Source organism: Salvia miltiorrhiza, chromosome 6, assembly GCF_028751815.1.
Source record: "Salvia miltiorrhiza cultivar Shanhuang (shh) chromosome 6, IMPLAD_Smil_shh, whole genome shotgun sequence".
Taxonomy (NCBI): Eukaryota; Viridiplantae; Streptophyta; class Magnoliopsida; order Lamiales; family Lamiaceae; genus Salvia; species Salvia miltiorrhiza.
In genome coordinates this window covers 34,926,012-34,945,163 of record NC_080392.1, presented here as the reverse complement: position 1 = coordinate 34,945,163, position 19,152 = coordinate 34,926,012, and the positions used below count along the sequence as shown (strand labels likewise).

The 19,152-nt window shown below is 37.0% G+C and overlaps 3 protein-coding genes across 3 annotated transcripts; 2 read left to right on the top strand and 1 right to left on the bottom strand.

The window, feature by feature from the left end:
• The first annotated feature begins 4,801 nt into the window (after nt 1–4,801).
• Nucleotides 4,802–10,255, top strand: LOC130989223 (alanine--tRNA ligase, chloroplastic/mitochondrial). Its single transcript, XM_057913173.1, has 13 exons — nt 4,802–5,083; nt 5,594–5,704; nt 5,783–5,991; nt 6,344–6,522; nt 6,877–6,955; nt 7,060–7,194; nt 7,278–7,427; nt 7,527–7,637; nt 7,715–8,632; nt 8,704–8,976; nt 9,054–9,263; nt 9,347–9,504; nt 9,793–10,255. The coding sequence occupies exons 1-13, from the start codon at nt 4,984–4,986 to the stop codon at nt 10,121–10,123; spliced, it is 2,964 nt and encodes a 987-aa protein (XP_057769156.1). The 5' UTR covers nt 4,802–4,983; the 3' UTR covers nt 10,124–10,255.
• A 2,223-nt stretch (nt 10,256–12,478) lies between these two features.
• On the top strand, nt 12,479–14,877 carry LOC130989224 (expansin-like A2). The gene is made up of 5 exons (XM_057913175.1): nt 12,479–12,775; nt 12,840–12,949; nt 13,035–13,213; nt 13,833–13,965; nt 14,480–14,877. Exons 1-5 carry the CDS (start codon nt 12,655–12,657, stop codon nt 14,726–14,728), a joined length of 792 nt encoding a protein of 263 aa, XP_057769158.1. The 5' UTR covers nt 12,479–12,654; the 3' UTR covers nt 14,729–14,877.
• A 253-nt stretch (nt 14,878–15,130) lies between these two features.
• LOC130989225 (40S ribosomal protein S12-like) lies at nt 15,131–15,742 on the bottom strand. The gene has a single exon (XM_057913176.1). It carries the CDS (start codon nt 15,664–15,666, stop codon nt 15,235–15,237), a length of 432 nt encoding a protein of 143 aa, XP_057769159.1. The 5' UTR covers nt 15,667–15,742; the 3' UTR covers nt 15,131–15,234.
• Between the last annotated feature and the right edge of the window lie 3,410 nt (nt 15,743–19,152).

Here is a 19,152-nt window from a genome sequence, read left to right as displayed (position 1 = left end):
AGGGAAACAAAAGCCCGGGGCCGGATGGCTTCAACCTCAATTTCTGGAAAACATCGTGAGAGGTAATTAAGGAAGATTTTTTTACAGGTAATGAAGGATTTCCATGCAAACGGCAAAATTCCTAAAGGATGTAACTCATCTTACATTGTTCTCATCCCTAAGAAAGAGGAGGCATGCTCTCTCGATAAGTTTAGACCCATCTCCCTAATTGGCAGCCTTTACAAGGTCATAGCCAAGATCATGGCCAGTAGATTGAGGGTTGTTATGGATTCTATCATTTCAGAAAATCAGAGTGCCTTCATCAGTGGTCGGTATATTCTTGACGGAGCCGTGATCTTGAACGAGATAATTGAAGATGCAAAGAAAAGAGGGAATGTGAGAATTATTTTCAAAATTGATTTCGCAAAGGCATACGACTCGGTGGAGTGGGATTATATCAATACTATGCTTGAACGCCTTAGTTTTGACCATATTTGGAGGAAGTGGATTAGGGGGTTGCCTATCTTCGGCCTCGGCGAATGTCTTGATCAACGGATCCCCTTCGGGAGAATTCAGTCTGGAGAGAGGTCTCCGACAAGGAGATCCCTTATCCCCATTCATTTTTCTTATTGCGGCAGAAGGTCTTCAATCCCTTATCGATAGAGCGGTGGAAAGAGATCTTGTGCAGCCGGCTGAGGTTGGAAAGGATAAAGTCAAGATTTCTCACCTTCAATACGCGGACGACACCATTTTCATCTTGGCCGATAACGAGGGGAATGCAGGGGCGGTGAAGAACATTGTAAAACTGTTCGAGCTGATATCGGGTCTTGCAGTGAACTATAGCAAAAGCAGCGTGATGGGAATCGGGATCGACGGCAACAAACTTGAGCGGATGGCGGACGAGCTTCAATGCAATGTCGGAACCATCCCTTTCAAGTACTTAGGAATCAAAGTCGGCGGCAGAATAAAAAGCGTTGTGGACTGGAACTACTTAGTGGACTGGAACTACTTAGTGGATAAAGTTAAGAAGAAAATCGACGGGTGGAAGAACAGGAAATTGTCCTTGGTAGGACGAATAACTTTGGTGAAGGTGGTATTGCATGCTATTCCAATTTATCAGCTTTCCTTCTCTACTATTCCAAAATCAACTGTGAGAACCTCGAATTCTTTATTTTGCAAATTCTTGTGGGGTGGGAGTGTTGAGTTCCGGTTCGATCCCGTGGGTTAAATGGAATGAACTTTATCTTAATAAAGAGGGGGGCTCAGGTTTAGAAACATTGAATGGTTTAATTATGCTCTGGTGGTGAAATGGATATGGTGATATTTGGAAGGAAAAGGGCTCTTGTGGGCTAGAATTGTTAGATCTATTTATTCTTTATTAATAATGTGTCCAATGATTAAATTTAGCCATTTAAAGGAGTAGTGATAGGTAGGATAAAAATAAAGATTAGGTACATATAGTTGAATTATTATAATGAAGAAAGTATTTATTTTATTGAGATGTAGGGGAAATAAAAAGATGAATTGGAATCATGTCACAATCAGAGACATCAACATAATATTCCATCTCAATTTTTTGTGTTACTACTTATTACCGCACGCCATGTATATGTGCATAAAAATATTACAAGTTGTATATATAATGTTTTTGTAGTTTTTTTTTTTTTTAATTCAACTCGGACCACCACCTTGAATAAATCCGAGTCATATGAAGTTGTTTTTATATGACATTAGTATAGTCATTCTTATCACTAATATATTAGTATATATATATATATATATATATATATATATATATATATATATATATATCAAATCACTAATATATTATTTTATGCAGGTTTTTTTTTTTTTTTTTTTAAATTTGTTACAACCAAAGAAAGGAAAAAACCCACTCACACTCTAGCTCCTAGGGTGACTCGAACCCCTGATCTATTGGTTAGAGGGGAAGCGTCTTACCAACAGACAACAGACTGCGCTTCATCGTCAAAACATATACATAATGGCACACGATGTAATCATGCATTATAGTAATCATAATGGCACGATGTAATCATGCATTATTTAACGCCAAATTAAAAATAAGTAAAAAAAGTGTCCCCATATATAGTCAAAACATCATTCCCACATAGGTCAAATTTCCCGTGACCGACATAATTTGAGTTTTAGGATTTTAAATTTTCTTGTTTTATAGTAAAGTTTCGAATTGGTAAAAAGAAAATGAAAGTATTTTATTTTTTTTCTTTTAGTTATGCGCAATTGTCACTTGCGCTCTCATTTTTTATATTTTCTTATTCTTTCTCTATTTGTCACACACTCCAATCCTTTTAGGTGATTTGAACTTCTAACCTATTGTTTAAAAAAACGTTTTACCAATTCAGCTGCACTTCATCGTCGATTATTTTAGATTTGTATAGCCTTATCTCGATGGGAAACAAAAAGATTAATACATTAAATGGGCTGGTAAACTTTATTCTCAATGTAACAATAGGGTAAATGTTTTGGGTATCGTTTACAATCTTGAGCCCTAAGTGGTCACATCTTTCACCCATGTACATAATTGAGCCTGCATAATGGTTGATACACTTTATATAATTTTTACTGGATTTGAAAAGTATTGATGAAAAAAAAAAAAAAGGTGGGTGCTGTCATGCTTATCTTAGGGAAGACTTGACTTCAATCAATAAAGGGTACGTAGATGTGTAATACAATCAAAATTGGGGCAACATTTTAATTAGTGTATAGTAATAGCCAATAGATAAATATAAGTACTGGGGCTCCGGCTCACATAGTTTGAATTTCAGGTCTGTTATTAATGAAATCGAGACACCGAATATGACATATTTCTAATCATCATAATCTAATAAATATATCAATAAATAGTTATGCTGCCATTAAAGACTTTTGAGTCACAATTCCTACCTACAAACTTAAATTATATTTTAGATATTTAACAATAGTACAATATCAGATATATATAGATGTTTGATAAAAAACAAAAAAACAACACAATCACACACACACACATACACAATATATAACATATATAGTAGAGTTTATATATACGTCATTATCGTGCTTGTTTCTATTTCGATTTTTCATTTCATTTTTAGGGAAAAGGTCTAGCCCTGAACTATTTTCTTGGTCGAAATTAAATAGGCACTCAAACTCATTTTTCTATTTTTATTTTTTATTGAGGAGTGGCTGGTGTGTGTTGTGTGTGTTAGCTTTAACGCAGACACAAAAAGGCTTTCAAAGCTAAGCAATGCATGGACAGAACGTACCACGTTCTTCTACATAAAATGAAGTGTGAAAATTAAGAAAGAAAAATTATGATCTTAGAAAATTGCAAGAAAATATGGGTACATCTCTAAAAAGTAAGCAAAGTTGCTAGTTTTGTCTATGTTAAGAATCTATAAAAGTATATATTTGGTAGCTTCAAAAGTGTAACTTTTGACCCAAAGAGAAGTTTCTTGGAGAATATAATTAATTGGTGAGACTTAATTTAAATATTAACCAACGAAATTCTACGGGTCATGTAAACTCATTATATTTGTTGAGGTCAAACGCAACCATTGAATAAAAAACTGCAGTTGTCAACATAGATTAAAGACATAGTTTTCAATATATTACTATAGGTTATCTCCCTCTTATTTAAAAAATAGGTTTACAATGAGCCATCCATGATTAATTAATTACTGATTTACATTAAACGGGTTACTAATTTTTTTTATCACAAAAAATTGTGTGTCATGTCAAAGATTTGAGTCCATACTCATATCAGATGATGTATATTTATGTTAATGTTTGATTGTATTTGGATTTGAATATTAACCCGTCTCACAAATTTTGATTTGTGGAATGGTCTCACTGGAATGGTCTCACTCAATCATATGGGACTCCCCAATCTCCATTGATTTATTTCTTTTCAATATATTTTAGGGTATTATCCGTGAAAATGATTAAAAATATTAGAGTTTTTTTTTTTTTACTTGGGGAGCTGGGGAGGAGGAGCAGTGGAATTTGAACCCAAAATCTCACTGTTTACTCACACAAGTCACACCGCTTCGGATTTTATTTGTTTCGTTCTAGTCATGCTCAAATATGAACTCTATTGAAATCGAAATGCAGGCCGAAGACATTGACCCGTAATTGGGCCTAACAAATGAGCCCAAGGCTCGAGCCAGCCCGTGAAGGTTATATAATAAACATAACTGGGCCTCGTGAAGGCCCATTGAAGTGACCAAATATAGACTAAGAGAGAGAATTCACTTTTCAATGGAAATCACATGATTTTTTTAAGAATTAGAATACAATTCACACACCCACGCTCACACACACTAAATTACTTGAATCCCGATTTATTGATTAAAGAAGAAGTGTTTTATCATTTGAGTTGCGTTCACATACACTAAATTACTTGAATCCCAATTTATTAATTAAACGAGAAGCGGTTTATTATTTGAGTTGCGTTTCATTACTAAAATCTCATGTGAGGATAAAAGAGAATAAAATGATTAATTACTTCTATCTTGCCACCTCGATCAGTTTTCTTGGACTACGCATCAATTGTTTTTTCTGATCTTGATCACTGCTATAAAATCTTGAAATAGTGTTGTTTGTGTTGAGAGATAAAGAATGTGGTGAAGGGATTTGGTTTGTAAGAATAATACATTTATTAGGAGAAACATGAAAGATTTCATTAGCTGTAATATTATTTACAAATGCCATGAACAAAATCGGAGATCAAGTTGATCTTCATAAGCATTTGCACAATTTGGATATAATAAGCTTTTTTGGGCTTATCATAGTCATTCATATTCATACATGTAAGGGCTTATTTAAGATGGAGGGTTATGTGAGGTTTTAATTGTGTGGATATTAAACCCAAAAGGCTTATCCTCTCTCTCTCTCTCTCTCTCTCTCTCTTCACTTCCAACTCCCAACTTACATAACGGTTAATTAGAAACATAGTAACTGAAAACAAGATTGTTGAGGAGGGAAATGGCGAGCTTGAAGCCGCCCTTCTCTCTGCAAACCACACATGTCGCCAAATTCCTCTTGCCATTTCCCAATTCAAGATTCGACTCTCCCTTCACAGCTCGTAATCTCTCTCTTTCTCTTGCGTGTGTGTGATTTTACTGTTTGTTGTTTTGATTTTACTCGGGTGGAATTCGAGCCAAGTTGGAATTTTTGTTGGGTTTGCTGCAATTTCTATTATCTGGGAAACACACCAAGTTTCTTGAATTTGATGGGGTTTCTATGAAAAAGAGTTTCAGATATTACACTGAAAAGAGAGAAAGGCCCAATTTTTATTTCAATTTTCTCCAGTCATTGTTTAGTTTAGGCTTTCCCTTTCTAGTGTCAGCTGAAATCAGCCTTGCATATCTTTATCCTATCAAAAATAAATTGAACCAATGTATGGAAGCATTGCTGTTTGGACTGGAGATGCTATACAATATGGTTAAAGTGATATGTTTTTTTAACTGTTTAGAACTTAGAATTACTACCAACTATCTAGGCAAGCATGATCAAATTAGATATTGTGATTGAGTTGTAAATTTTCATTTTTCCTTGTGTTACTTTGTAACTAGGAATTATTTATTGAATACAGGTGGCAGAGACTATAGAGGCTTCATTTTACAATCTCTAGCATTAGTTGATCCTTGCTCATCGAGCTATAGGCGTTCCCACGTGAAAAGGCGTCAGTTCTTCGTTACAAATGGTAAATATCTTGAGGAATACATGTAGCTTTTTTCCGACTTTGAACAACTACACAAAATGCATATCAACTCCCTTTCAGCTTCAGCTCAGCCCTTGACTGAGGAACTCGTGGAAGACAAACCATTGGATCTTTCCACGAGTGGTGACTCCATCCGCAGAAGGTTTCTTGAATTCTATGCTGCAAGGGCTCACAAAGTTCTCCCGAGTGCTTCTCTAGTCCCGGAGGATCCAACAGTTTTATTGACAATTGCTGGAATGCTTCAGTTCAAGCCTATATTCCTCGGGAAGGTTCTATACGCGCCTCCTCAAATTTTTCTGTTAGGTTTGTGAGTATATATGCATGAGTTGAGGCACAAGTAGCTTTAGCATATGACTTCAAAATTCAAGGTTTTGGTGTCTTGTAATACACTCTGTGATTGTTTGCATATGAGTATGTCTGAATGTTTGCAAGTACGTATATGTCTATGTGTCGTTGCTCTTTCTCACAAAATCTTGCTCTGTTGTCTCCAACGTCCGTGTTTGTTTATGCTGATTTTGGAGCCTGTGTTTGTTTACTACCATTCGATGTTTTATGAGTCTGCTGCTAGCTCTCTTGAAGTGCCGGTTTCATTTTTAGAATCGACTCTTAAAACTTTTCCAGGTGCCTAGAGAAGTACCCCGAGCTGCAACTTCTCAGAGATGCATACGAACAAATGATATTGAGAATGTAGGTCGAACCTCCCGACACCAGACATTCTTTGAAATGCTTGGGAATTTTAGTTTTGGAGATTACTTCAAACAAGAGGCTATAAAATGGGCCTGGGAGCTATCAACAGTGGAGTATGTATTACACGATGATTGATTGATCAAAGCTTTCTACTCATATATAGAGTCGTTTTAGTTGCGCCTTAGGCTACCTAGGTGTTTCATCGTAATTATGTAGAAATGGTGCATGACTTGAACTTACGAAGAAATCATCTTTGCTCTTTTTCCTTTAAAGATCTTCTTCATAACATTGGACTCCTCTTATCTTTAATTCCTTTGACAGGTGAAATTTTCTTCTTTAAACTTTGTTCATGATCAGAAGATTCACATTTAATTTAATTTTTAGTTTTTAATGTGTATGTATATTCAGATAAAGCTTTTGCAAATCTTTCCACTAATCTCATCTTTTGTAATAATCATTGCTTGCAGGTTTGGACTACCAGCTGACAATTTATGGATCAGTGTGTATGAAGATGACGACGAAACTTTTGCAATATGGCACGATAAGGTTAGCACAATCCGTGTTGCTCATCAATCTATCTATTAGGCACTTATTAAGAGGTGTATCGATTTATGAGAATGGTACATTTTGGATGCCGTTCATTCTCACAGATGGGCGTTCCAGCAAATCGCATAAAAAAACTTGGCGAAGAGGACAACTTCTGGACAAGTGGAGCAACTGGTCCATGCGGACCGTGCTCTGAAATTTATTACGACTTCCATCCCGAGAGGGGGCATTCAGATGTTGTAAGCACATGTCTTAATTAGGATCTTTTTTTTCTCTTCATATTCTGCTTTTTGCCATGTAATATATATAACTCTTGTTACAGGATCTTAATGATGATTCGAGGTTTATTGAGTTCTACAACCTCGTTTTTATGCAATACAATAGAAAGGAAGACGGATCACTCGAGCCCTTAAAACAGAAGAACATTGATACTGGGCTCGGGTTAGAGCGTATGGCTCGCATTCTTCAACAGGCAAGTCTGCTGAACCAAGAGAGTAACGACTAGTTCGAGTACTATATGTCATCTTTCACATGCTTAAACACTCTTTGTTTGCTTCTTCTTATTTTGTAGGTTCCAAACAACTATGAAACCGATTTAATTTTTCCTATTATCAAGAAGGCCTCGGATTTGGCAAATGTGCCGTATACACTTGCAGATGAGTCTACAAAAACGAACCTTAAAGTACGCATTTGTGGAGTTGCCATATTCGTTGCTCTTTTCTTATCTATGAAGTGATTGAACTGTTTTTCCCCTTTCAGATAATCGGAGACCACATGCGTGCAATAGTTTATCTTATATCAGATGGTGTTTTCCCGTCGAATATTGGAAGAGGCTATGTGGTTCGTCGTCTGATCAGAAGGGCAGTAAGAACCGGCAGGCTGTTAGGTATAAAAGGAGACGGTATGGGAAACCTTGAAGGTGCGTTTTTGCCAATACTAGCTGAAGAAGTTATCAGATTAAGTGCCAACATCGATCCAGATGTGGAGACGAGAACTCCCCGTATCCTTGAGGAGTTGAAGAGGGAGGAGCTTCGCTTTGTTCAGACACTCGAGAGAGGAGAGAGGCTTCTAGAAGAAATCCTAACTGATGCACTGTCGACTGGACAGAGCAACGGGACCGAGCCTTGTATATCTGGCAAGGATGCGTTTCTTCTCTACGATACATATGGTTTTCCAGTTGAGATAACGAGAGAAGTTGCTGATGAACGCGGTGTTGGGATAGATATGGATGGTTTTGACGTGGAAATGGAAAATCAGAGACGTCAGTCGCAGGCTGCACACAACACGGTGAAACTCTCTGTTGAAGATGGAGCGGAGCTGACAGAGAACATTCCGGACACCGTGTTTCTTGGTTACGACACACTTTTCACTAGATCAGTGGTTGAGGGTCTCTTAGTAAATGGCAAGCCGGTAGGGGAGGTTTCTGAGGGAAACGAAGTCGAAGTGTTGCTAGATAGGACCCCTTTCTATGCAGAATCGGGGGGGCAAATCGGGGATCATGGGCTCCTATATGTTACCGATGCTCAAGAGAATAAGGAAGCCGTCGTGGAGATACAAGACGTGCAGAAGTCGCTTGGTAACATATTCGTTCACAAAGGAACTGTCGTAAAAGGCCTGATCAACGTGGGTGGAGAAGTTGGAGCTGAGGTAGATGCAAACTTGAGGCAACGAGCAAAGGTTTGTTTCACTTGTGTCGTCTCGTGTGATTTTGAAAACCGTTTGATTAATCGTAATTGCTTCTCTTTCAGGTCCACCACACGGCCACACATCTGCTCCAATCCGCACTCAAGAAAGTAGTAGGCGAGGAAACCTCTCAAGCCGGTTCTCTGGTAGCGTTTGATCGCCTCAGGTTTGACTTCAATTTCAATAGACCTCTTCGCGAGAATGAGCTTGCAGAAATCGAACGGCTGATCAATCAATGGATTGGAGAGGCGACACTCCTTGAAACGAGAGTGATGGCGTTGGTTGATGCTAAGAAGGCTGGAGCTATCGCGATGTTTGGTGAAAAATACGGAGAACAGGTTTGGTTCTCGTCTACCATAAGCTCTATGCATTGTTTTATTCGATAATCTATTTTGTTAACACGAAAACACCATAGGTACGTGTTGTGGAGGTTCCCGGTGTGTCCATGGAGCTATGTGGTGGCACACATGTAACGAACACTTCAGAAATACGCGGTTTCAAGATAATATCCGAGCAAGGAATCGCATCTGGGATCAGACGCATTGAGGCCGTGGCAGGCGATGCTTTCGTAGAGTATGTCATCACCAGAGATAACTACTTGAAGCAGCTCTGCTCTACTCTCAAAGTATGCTATGACTCTACTCTTTATACGCGTATTTTCCCGTTTGATTTGCGCCCTGAAAGGACTATATCGCTCTCTGTGAAAAGGTAAATGCTGAAGATGTCACGGCTCGAGTGAACAATCTTCTTAAGGATCTACGCGAAGCAAGGAATGAGGTCTCGTCTGCTCGTGCAAAAGCAGCGATCTACAAAGCATCGAGCATCATCAGCAGCGCGTTCACAGTAGGATCTTCGTCTAAGATAACGTAAGAGTGTGTTCTCCACTTCAGTTCTTCTCTGTTGTTCAGATTATAGCCTGAGTCATAGACATCTGGCCATATGACGACATATGTACTTCTGATCCAACATTTGGTCGGAAATTTTGACACGGGCTATAATCTGAACAATATAGATAAGCATAGACTATATTTGTAATATTTGTAAATTCGGGCTACATGTGGTCAAAGTTAAGGCTAGTTTTTAAGAATAACCCCTCCAAAAAAAGGTTATCATTCGTCTCATTTTTTAACTTCTCTAACACGTATAACGTGCAGAGTGTTGGTTTCGAGCATGGAGGATATTGATGCCGATGCATTGAAGAGCGCGGCCGAGTATCTCGTAAACAATCTGCAAGATCCAACGGCGGTGATTCTTGGATCATGCCCGGACGAAAAAAAGGTGAGTTTGGTTGCTGCATTTTCTCCTGGAGTGGTTAAACTTGGGTTGCAAGCAGGGAAGTTTGTGGGGTCCATAGCGAAGGTGTGCGGCGGGAAAGGAGGCGGCCGCCCTAACTTCGCTCAAGCGGGCGGGAGTGAGCCAGAAAAATTGCCCGTGGCACTTGAGAAAGCACGGGAGGAGCTCGTCTCCGCGCTTTCTAAGGCATGACATGTTAGGTGGCACTTGAGAAAGCGCGGAAGGAGGTTGTTTCTGCGCTTTCTGAAGCATGACATGAGATGACATGTCATGTTGAATATATATTCTTAATGCTCAAGTTGCAAGTTATATGGTAGAAGAAAGGGATAGGTTTGTCCCCAAGGGGACACCAAGCGGTGCGACCTCTTGTGTGTGAACAGTGAGGCATTGACGTAGCCAGAGGGGGGGCAGTGGGGGCACTGGGCCCCCCTGGAAATTTCAAAAAACACTAGGGGTATTTTAGTAATTTTATATTTAATGTTAAATAAATACATAAATATTTTTATTTTAGTTATAATTCCAATTTTTCTCTACATGTAGGAGATAAACTATTGAACGATTGTAAAACTAGTGTTTTAAGGGTGCGTTTTCTTTGGTTGAAAAAAAATTTATTGAAAAATGATAGATAAGAAAAGGTGAGAAAATATTTTTCTCCTTTTTTTTATCATATGATTTGCTAGAGATGAAAAGATGATAAAATGTTGAAAAATATTTTCACACCCATAATTAGGATAATATTTTATATCCAATATTGGAGAGAAAATGAGTGAAAGGGGGATGCCCGATAAAATATTTCACACTGGCCAGTGAAAATTTTCCATCATAGTAAATCTGTGAAAATGATGGAAAATGGATGAAAATATATTTTTTCTCTGTCTTTCCATCAAAATAAGTGTAATTGGTAATAAAAATGAATAAGTGATTAGATGTTTTTTTACTTATATTTATTCCATATTAGAAAATTAAAATAAATTTAGCTGGTTACGAAGAGAGTATTTGGCCCCCCCTAACTAAAAAATCTGGCTACGTCACTGCAGTGAGGTCTCGGGTTCAAACCCCACTGCTCCCCCTCTCCAACTCCCCCAAGTCAAAAAAAGAAAGGGATAGGTTTGGATCATAGTGTAACATAAATTTGTTAGGTTGTGACATTTTTACAAGGAAGGTATAGTGTCCTAAAATTAGGCATTTTTATTGCATTGTGGGATTTGCAAGGTATCAGATCCTTCCATTCTTGCCTTGCAATATGGAGTATTTGTTTATGAGAATTCTTGCCTTGCAATATATGGATTTGCACAAAAGTGGAATTTACATAGAAATTAGTAAAAAATGTGGAAACCAATGTCAACTCCTTTGGATAAATGCGTACACACACAGCAAAAAAAGTCCTTTGTTTTTGACTGGGGAAGTCGGTGCGTCGACATGTTTCACTTTCACACCGCCCACTTCGAATATTGGATAACAGAACAAATTGTAAAATAATCTTAGCTTTCGAGTAAGTGCTCCTAATTTTAGTGGAGAATATGAAAATTTTATAAACTTGTAATACTTAGAAAATCGAATAGGGTTAATTTATTAATTTCCCGTAATTTTATTTTATTTTTATCAAAATAGTACAACGCTGATTTACAGATTGAAATACAATATAAAATCCGAATTATGGAGTCTAGAAATTCGGCTCGTGATTTTACAATGAAACACTTATATGAATGATGCCATTAGTTTTTTTTTTCTTTGCTAAGCAATCACACATTATGATTAGTCATAAATAATTAAATAAAAAAAATATTTAACAAAATTACCTATTTAAGTGAATTGTCCATATTATATAATTATTAGTTTTTTTAAAATAAAATAAAAATAGTTATAATTCGGATAATATAGTAAAATAACTATTTTTTTATTATGAAAAGAAAAAAATAAATTACTCCCTCCATTTCACATATTCTGAGATATACTATTTTTTTGGGGTGTTCCACCTATATTGAGATATTTCTTTATTTGACAAAAATTTTACTCTTTATTCATCTTTTCACATGCACACAAAACACTATTTTTTTAAATTTTTCAAAAAAAAAAGGTCTCAAAATAATCGGGAAGGAGGGAGTAATTTTTTAACTTAACTAATTTATAACTAGTCTATATGTAGCTATATGAATTTACTATACTTATTTTTCTTTTTTCTCTCCTTTTTTGTTAATGATTTTGGAAGCCGCGTTTCCTCAAGTTCCCGTCTCTTTCCTTCTGCATCAGCAGTTCCCAACATATATACCAGCTACTCCCTCCGTCCGTCAAAAGTGGACCATTTTTACTATATCGGGCGTCCGCAAAGAGTATACCACTTTCCTTTTATAGAAATGATCCCATCATCCACTTTAATCTTTTATCCTTACAAACACTATTTATTTACAAAAAAACCACCTCAAATTCAATCTCAACCACACATCTCATAAAGTGGTGGGTCCCTTTCTCCACTACATCAAAATTATCACCAATTTTATTAAATACCGTGCCCAGCCAAAGTGGTCCACTTTTGGCGGACGGAGGGAGTATATTTTACCTTTTTTTGAAATGTCTGACACCTGTATTCCACCCTCACCACTACCCTTCTTTCTCTCTCTCTACATATAGATATATATATATATATATATATACGCATTTTGATCACACAATTCCATTCCCAACGAGTAAAAAACAACACACTCACTCACACAGTAGTAAAAAGCATGGCCGTATTTGGTCTTCTTCCCTTAGTAACTCTACTTCTCGCTTCATCTGCAACTGCGTGCGATCGCTGCGTCCGCCAATCAAAAGTCGCCTTCTTCTCCAAAGCTCAAGCTCTTCAATGTAAGAATACACTCATCATTTCATTTTACTTTGCATTAGATATTTACTCAAAATTTAATTGCAGCTGGAGCTTGCGGCTATGGCTCTCTCGCAATCGGATTCAACGACGGCCGCATCGCAGCCGCAGCTCCGTCCATCTACAAAGACGGAGCTGCCTGCGGCGCTTGTTTTCAAGTATGTATAATAAGTATATGTAATTTCTATATCATGTTAATTTTTAGCTCTTAATTGAAAGTGTCATTCTCACTTGACGTTGCAGATACGATGCAATAATGAGAAAATTTGTAGTAAAGAGGGGACGACGGTGACCGTGACGGACCGGAGTCCCGACAATGCGACGGACTTCGTCTTGAGCAGCCGAGCTTTCACGGCGATGGCCAAGCAAGGAATGGGACAGGAACTTCTCAAACTTGGCATTGCTAATGTCGAATATCGAAGGTAATATTTTAATCCATTAATTAATTTTATTTATTAAAACTAATCTTTTAAAATAAACGCCACTTAATATATATAGCATTTTGAATAGTGATTGCGAATGATTAATAAAATAGTAGGATTTTTTTTTTGTAGTAATTTAATTTTATAATGAAAGAGGGTGGCATTATTAAATTGGTGAATTAATTATGAGATTTGAAGATAGTATAGATTTATTTAAAATTGTTGCATAATGATTTTGTTAAAGGATAAGTGTGACTAGTAGTGGCGTTGTTGCACCCACCACAAACAATAGAAATTAGCTGTATAGGGTCTGGCCCAATAATCAACTTGATTTATAATGGGCCCCAACACCCGATTTTATCTATTAGAATTTTACATTTTTTTATATAAGTATATAAGACATTACATATGTAGTATTTTATTTCATTTCTCAACATAATTTGGTAATTATAATGTTGAACATAGGAAAAAGTGGGTGAATAATGAATGCAGTTCAGAGTTGTCGTCCGGTCTTTTTAGTATTCAACGGTCACAAACATGATTCTATGCTACTCATTAGTTACAATTATTTAATTTATATATTATTAAAATTATTTGATTTCTGAAAAACAAAAAATAGGGTACCATGTGACTACAAGAACAAGAATCTAGCAGTCCGAGTGGAGGAATCGAGCCAGAAGCCACACTATTTGGCAATCAAACTACTATATCAAGGAGGCCAAACCGAAATCGTCGCAATCGATATAGCTAAGGTTCGTGTATTCCCATCAACACCTTTCAAATCGATCTAATACTTCATATTCCTAGTTAAAAAAAATTCAATATATACATATTATGAATAGAGGTATGCCAACTATTAGTTGAAATTCATTATACAGTCGAAATTCATAAGCAATCACTAACAAAACACTAATACATATAGAAGTAGTATTTCATCATACGGGTTTAGGTCTAGATATAAGTACTCTTCGTGGCCAAATTACTAGCGAGATCAATTTTTTGGATCGACTCGGCCCGAACTTGCTAATATGACAAAAGAGTCCGGTCCGAGTATATTTAAACTTTCAAGTCAGTCAAAATTAGTATTTATTCATTTTAAAATAATTGGCAATGATTTTTTGATCTGGTCGATATGAATTTTCCTTTGGTCTGGATGGCTCGTAACGGGCTAGCTTTAACGGCACTAACAAATATTGTATGTTAAATGTTGACTGTTAGACGATATGACATGATAGTTTTTTTTTTTTTTTTGGTGATATTTTGTAGGTGGGGTCCGCAAATTGGAATTTCATGAGCAGGAATTATGGGGCAGTTTGGGACACGAGTAGGGTTCCAGAAGGATCGTTGCAGCTGCGGTTTGTGGTGACAGCGGGGTATGATGGTAAATGGTATTGGGCTAAAAGCGTGCTTTCATCTGATTGGACCAAAGGCGCGATTTATGATTCCGGGATTCAAATTGCTGATATCGCGCAAGAGCCCTGCGCGATTTGTGATGATGGCACCTGGAAACATTAACTAATGGAAAATGTTGTTTTTTCTAACTGGATAAAATAGTAAATTAGCGATAAAGAAATGTATACGTAGTTTTGTTTTTTTTTTCTTCCTCTTTCCTTCTTACTTTCTTGTCTTTTTTGAAATGATAAACTTTTTTTGGTTCTTTTTAATCATTTTTATTGACAGTAAAATGCTTATGGTTTAATTGGTTCTCTTTTACATAATACTCATTTCTTCACTACGGTCTTTTATTTAAAATAATAATAAGATGACTATTTAGGGGATTTGGCAAAATATTACATTTTCATATAATGTTATTTTTTTTTTTTTTTTATCAAACATCGAGAGCAAAACTAACAATAATATCATCAAAGGCAAACCAAGCCTCAACAAACATGTTCTCAGATTGCACAGCTGCAAACTGAAATCCGGTTGAAAATAACAAAAACAAAGAAACCATTAAAAGCGTAATAAATGAGAGCTTCTATCCCTAAACCCCTTAACCCATTTTCAATAATTAGAGCCTCTCAGTGAGACTTCACATACTCCTGCACGATATGGAGCCCTTCGCTTTCCTCACCAAAATCCTTCACGACAACACAAGCAGCCCCGACAACTTTCCTGGCCTTGCCTTCAGAATCAATCTTGCACAAACCAGCCCATTCACCCAGGGTCTTGGCACTTGCAACGGAGATAAGGTTGACATTGTGGTCGGCACACAATGCTTTGACCAACTTAACGTAGTCTGGTTGGTCGCAGTCCTCTGCCAACACACAAAGGAGGGCAGCATGCTTCTCAATCGCCTTTGCACCCTCATGAAGGCCTCGAACAAGACCTCCGTGTGCCAATGACTTCTTGAGAACAAGCTGCAGAGCCGTCATGATATCCATAGGCTCACCAAGGGTGGGAGCAGCCACCGGCACTGGTGTCTCCACAACAACAGGCTCTTCTCCAGACATTTTGGCTTCGGGCTAAAGGCGGTCTCTAATTATATGAACTGCGGAATCAAGCGTTGAGCAGCAAACGTGAGTCTCATATAATGTTATTTTAAATTAAAGGTCCTAGTGTGTAAAATGGGAGTTGGGTATAAATCATCTTAAAAATGGTGGTGATAAAATTGGATTACCCATTGGGCCGACTTTCCTTATGGTTCGGCCCAAAATAGTTGGGCTTTGAGTTCCAGCCAGATTTGATTTTTTTCTGTTTCATGTTTCTAGTACTTTTATTTAGAGAATATTTAGATTTTTCTTATCTGATGTATGACCTAATGTAGATGATAAATATTTGTTTCGTAGTCGTACTCTAGTATATTGCATGCCACATTATCTGGAAATAGTTTCCATACAATCTCATTTTTAAATTTGTTGTATATGTTAATCTCAGCATTACAAAAAAAATTTCTATTAGTGACATGATATCATGCTTAGAAACTACTCATATCATAAAAATACGAAGTTTCATGTCACTAGTGATTTTTTTTTTTGCTGCAGCCTAATACCTTGTCCTTTTTCTATATTTTATGCCACACGTTTCATTACATAATAGACATAACAAAATATAGTTAGTTTTGTAGTCCAATGATATCACTTTATCCATAAGTTTGGTTGAATTCAATACTCAGTTTCCACTATTGCCCATCCCCATAAAAAATGTCTCCAAAACATAATTATAGTTCCAGTGATATATATATGGTGAGATGTTAAATTAATTTATAGGTGTTCATTTAGTGTATTTTATGATCGATGTTTATTTGGATGGAGGAAAATTTTACCTAGATTTGTATAATGGAGGGAGCGAAAATTTTGCTAATTTTTTGAATATCGATATTCGACACTATATACTGGCATATTCATTATTCTCATTTCTCATGAAAAATAGCAATTTGACTAAAACATAACCCTATATATATATATATATATATATATATATATATATATATATATATATATATATATATGTAGGGGAAGGCTAAAATAAGAACGCTTCTTAAAATATAAATTAGGAACCATTTTCAGCCCTTAGATCATCAAGATCTACTGTTGATTCATCACCTTGTTTGATAAATTCATGATCCTGAGTTCGAATCCCAAATATAGCAAAAAATTATTTTTCGCAATTCATGCCTTTATACAGTTTATTCATGCGTGTTATACATAAAATTCATGCATTTTTGCTGGTTCGTAATTTTTAAAATAAGGGTGGTTTATTGAATAACCGCCCCCTATATATGTATGTATATATATGTATATATATAGGGTTAATAGCCGCAAGATACACGAAGTTTGCACGAATTTGCATTTTGCACACCACCTTAAAAAATATCCCTATAATACATCAATTTTTGATTTTATCGGAAATTGCACACGGCAAGAATTCCGGCTATAATTAAAGTTGACCAAAAACGACGTGGCAGTACGCGTAGCATTTTTAATGTTGTGGCAATACACGTGGCATAAAAATTAAAAACAATGTAACTTTTTGTTACATGTCGCATAAGAGAGAGAAAGAGAAGTTATCAAAATCAAAATCCCTAATTAATCACCGTCTTCTCCATTATGTCAAAGCTGAATGGCGTTCAGCTCTCCACCATTGGTCGTCGTCGGGCGCAGCGGGCATCTTCTCCATCATGGGGAGAAGCCGCTGATACTCCCTCAACTCACCTTCGTCTTCATCTAATCATCTTCGCCACCTGTATCTCAATCGACAATGCCGCTTTTCCATTTTTCCTTAGCATTCCTTCGATTTTATCCGGCTCCACTCTAGGCGGCACAAATAGCACGGTGGTGGTGGATTGCAGATCTGGCGGTGGTGGTATTTTCGCCGCCCGGCCCCGCTGCCCTCTCTCCAGACTTATGCTTCAATTTTCGTCGCCTTGCCGCATTCCTTCGCTGCCCTCCCTCCAGACTCATGCTTCAATTTCCACCACCTTGATTTCATCTATTGAAGGATTTGGGGAAGAGTTTGATTTGATCAGAGTTGGCCTTTGATTTCTCTCCCTCTTCCCCTGCAATTTCCGCCGCCTTGTCGCCCTCCCTCTTCCCCACGATTTTCACCGCGATTTCCACCACCTCGCGCTCTGCAAACCCTCATCCTCTACCAGATTAATGTAGTGTAGAGTGCGCGACCCTAATTTCTGAGATCCGGCGGCCCCTTTTCTCCAACCCAGATTCATGTGGCAGCAACGTTTTTTTTTCATTTTTTTAATTTAAAAGAGCTTGACAAAACAACGTCGTTTTACTACATCGAAAAATCGTACACGTCAACAAAATCTGACAGCCACGTGACCACCGATCAAGGTGGTAGTCAATGCGGGTGCAATTTGCGATAAAATTTAAAGGTGGTGTATTCTGTGGCTATTTTTGAAGGTTATGTGCAATATGCAAATCCGGTGAATGTTCGTGTATTGTTCGTCTATTAACCTATATATATATAAGATCAATTGAGAATGAACAAATGCGATGAAAACTGAGAATGAATCTATAATGTTAGATTTTCAAATCCTATAGCTGATATTTATTTAGAAGGAGTGAATTTTTACCTAAATTCGAATTCTAGAGAGAGTGAAAATTTTATCAATTAATTAAATTTCGTTATACAGTCAATATAATTAAACAGTTTACACAAAAAAGGGCATTATCGATGGTATTTTCCATCGGTAATAGGGACACGACGGCGGAAAAATACATTACCGAAGGCGTTATTGACGGCGAGTTTCCGCCGGCGACTTCCTCGTAGGTAATTAACGACGGTGCCGCCGCCGGTATTGTCACCGTTGAACGACGGAGAATTACCGGAGAAATACCGACGGTAGAGGCCGTCGCTAATTAGCGCCGGCGCCACCGCCGTCAGTAATGTTGACCGAACGGCGGTGGCGCTCTTGTCGGACTTGGCCGAAGTATTATCGACGGCACATCGCCGCCGCTAATTAGCGACGGCATCTTGCCGTCGGTACTATTTTTTAATTTGTTTTTTATTTTATTGTATATCCACAATTTATTTCCGTATTTATACAGTATTGCATAAGTTAAACGAACTTCTCAGTCGGTCACCCATCTTAGTTGTGCTCTAAGTCAAGCACGCTTAACCTTGAAGTTCTTTTCGAGTCGTCACCATTACAAAACACCCGTATTATTGATATATCTAGTACCTATTAATTCATTTAAAGTCTACTTCAATATACAATATCATATATTCATAACCTTAGAATACGTCGAGATGATATCCAAGAGATGTTAATTACGGATCGGGCTCGTTTTAGTCCTCATTTTTATATCAGAAAAATATTTATTATTAACATTTTTATTTTTATTTTTAAAATCAATCTAGTTTATACACCATAAGTATTGTAATTTGATAATTGTAATGTATTTTGAATTTATTTGTTTACGTCCTTATTTTTATGTCGAAAAATATTTATTTATTAATTTTTAATAAATTTTTTTTAT

Coding starts and splice junctions, on each gene's coding strand:
- LOC130989224 (XM_057913175.1), top strand. CDS start 12,655: ATGGCCGTATTTGGTCTTCTTCCCTTAGTAACTCTACTTCTCGCTTCA. Junction 12,950..13,034: donor CCTGCGGCGCTTGTTTTCAA/GTATGTATAATA, acceptor TTGACGTTGCAG/ATACGATGCAATAATGAGAA. Junction 13,966..14,479: donor TCGCAATCGATATAGCTAAG/GTTCGTGTATTC, acceptor GATATTTTGTAG/GTGGGGTCCGCAAATTGGAA.
- LOC130989223 (XM_057913173.1), top strand. CDS start 4,984: ATGGCGAGCTTGAAGCCGCCCTTCTCTCTGCAAACCACACATGTCGCC. Junction 5,084..5,593: donor CGACTCTCCCTTCACAGCTC/GTAATCTCTCTC, acceptor TATTGAATACAG/GTGGCAGAGACTATAGAGGC. Junction 9,264..9,346: donor AGCTCTGCTCTACTCTCAAA/GTATGCTATGAC, acceptor CTCTGTGAAAAG/GTAAATGCTGAAGATGTCAC.
- LOC130989225 (XM_057913176.1), bottom strand. CDS start 15,666: ATGTCTGGAGAAGAGCCTGTTGTTGTGGAGACACCAGTGCCGGTGGCT.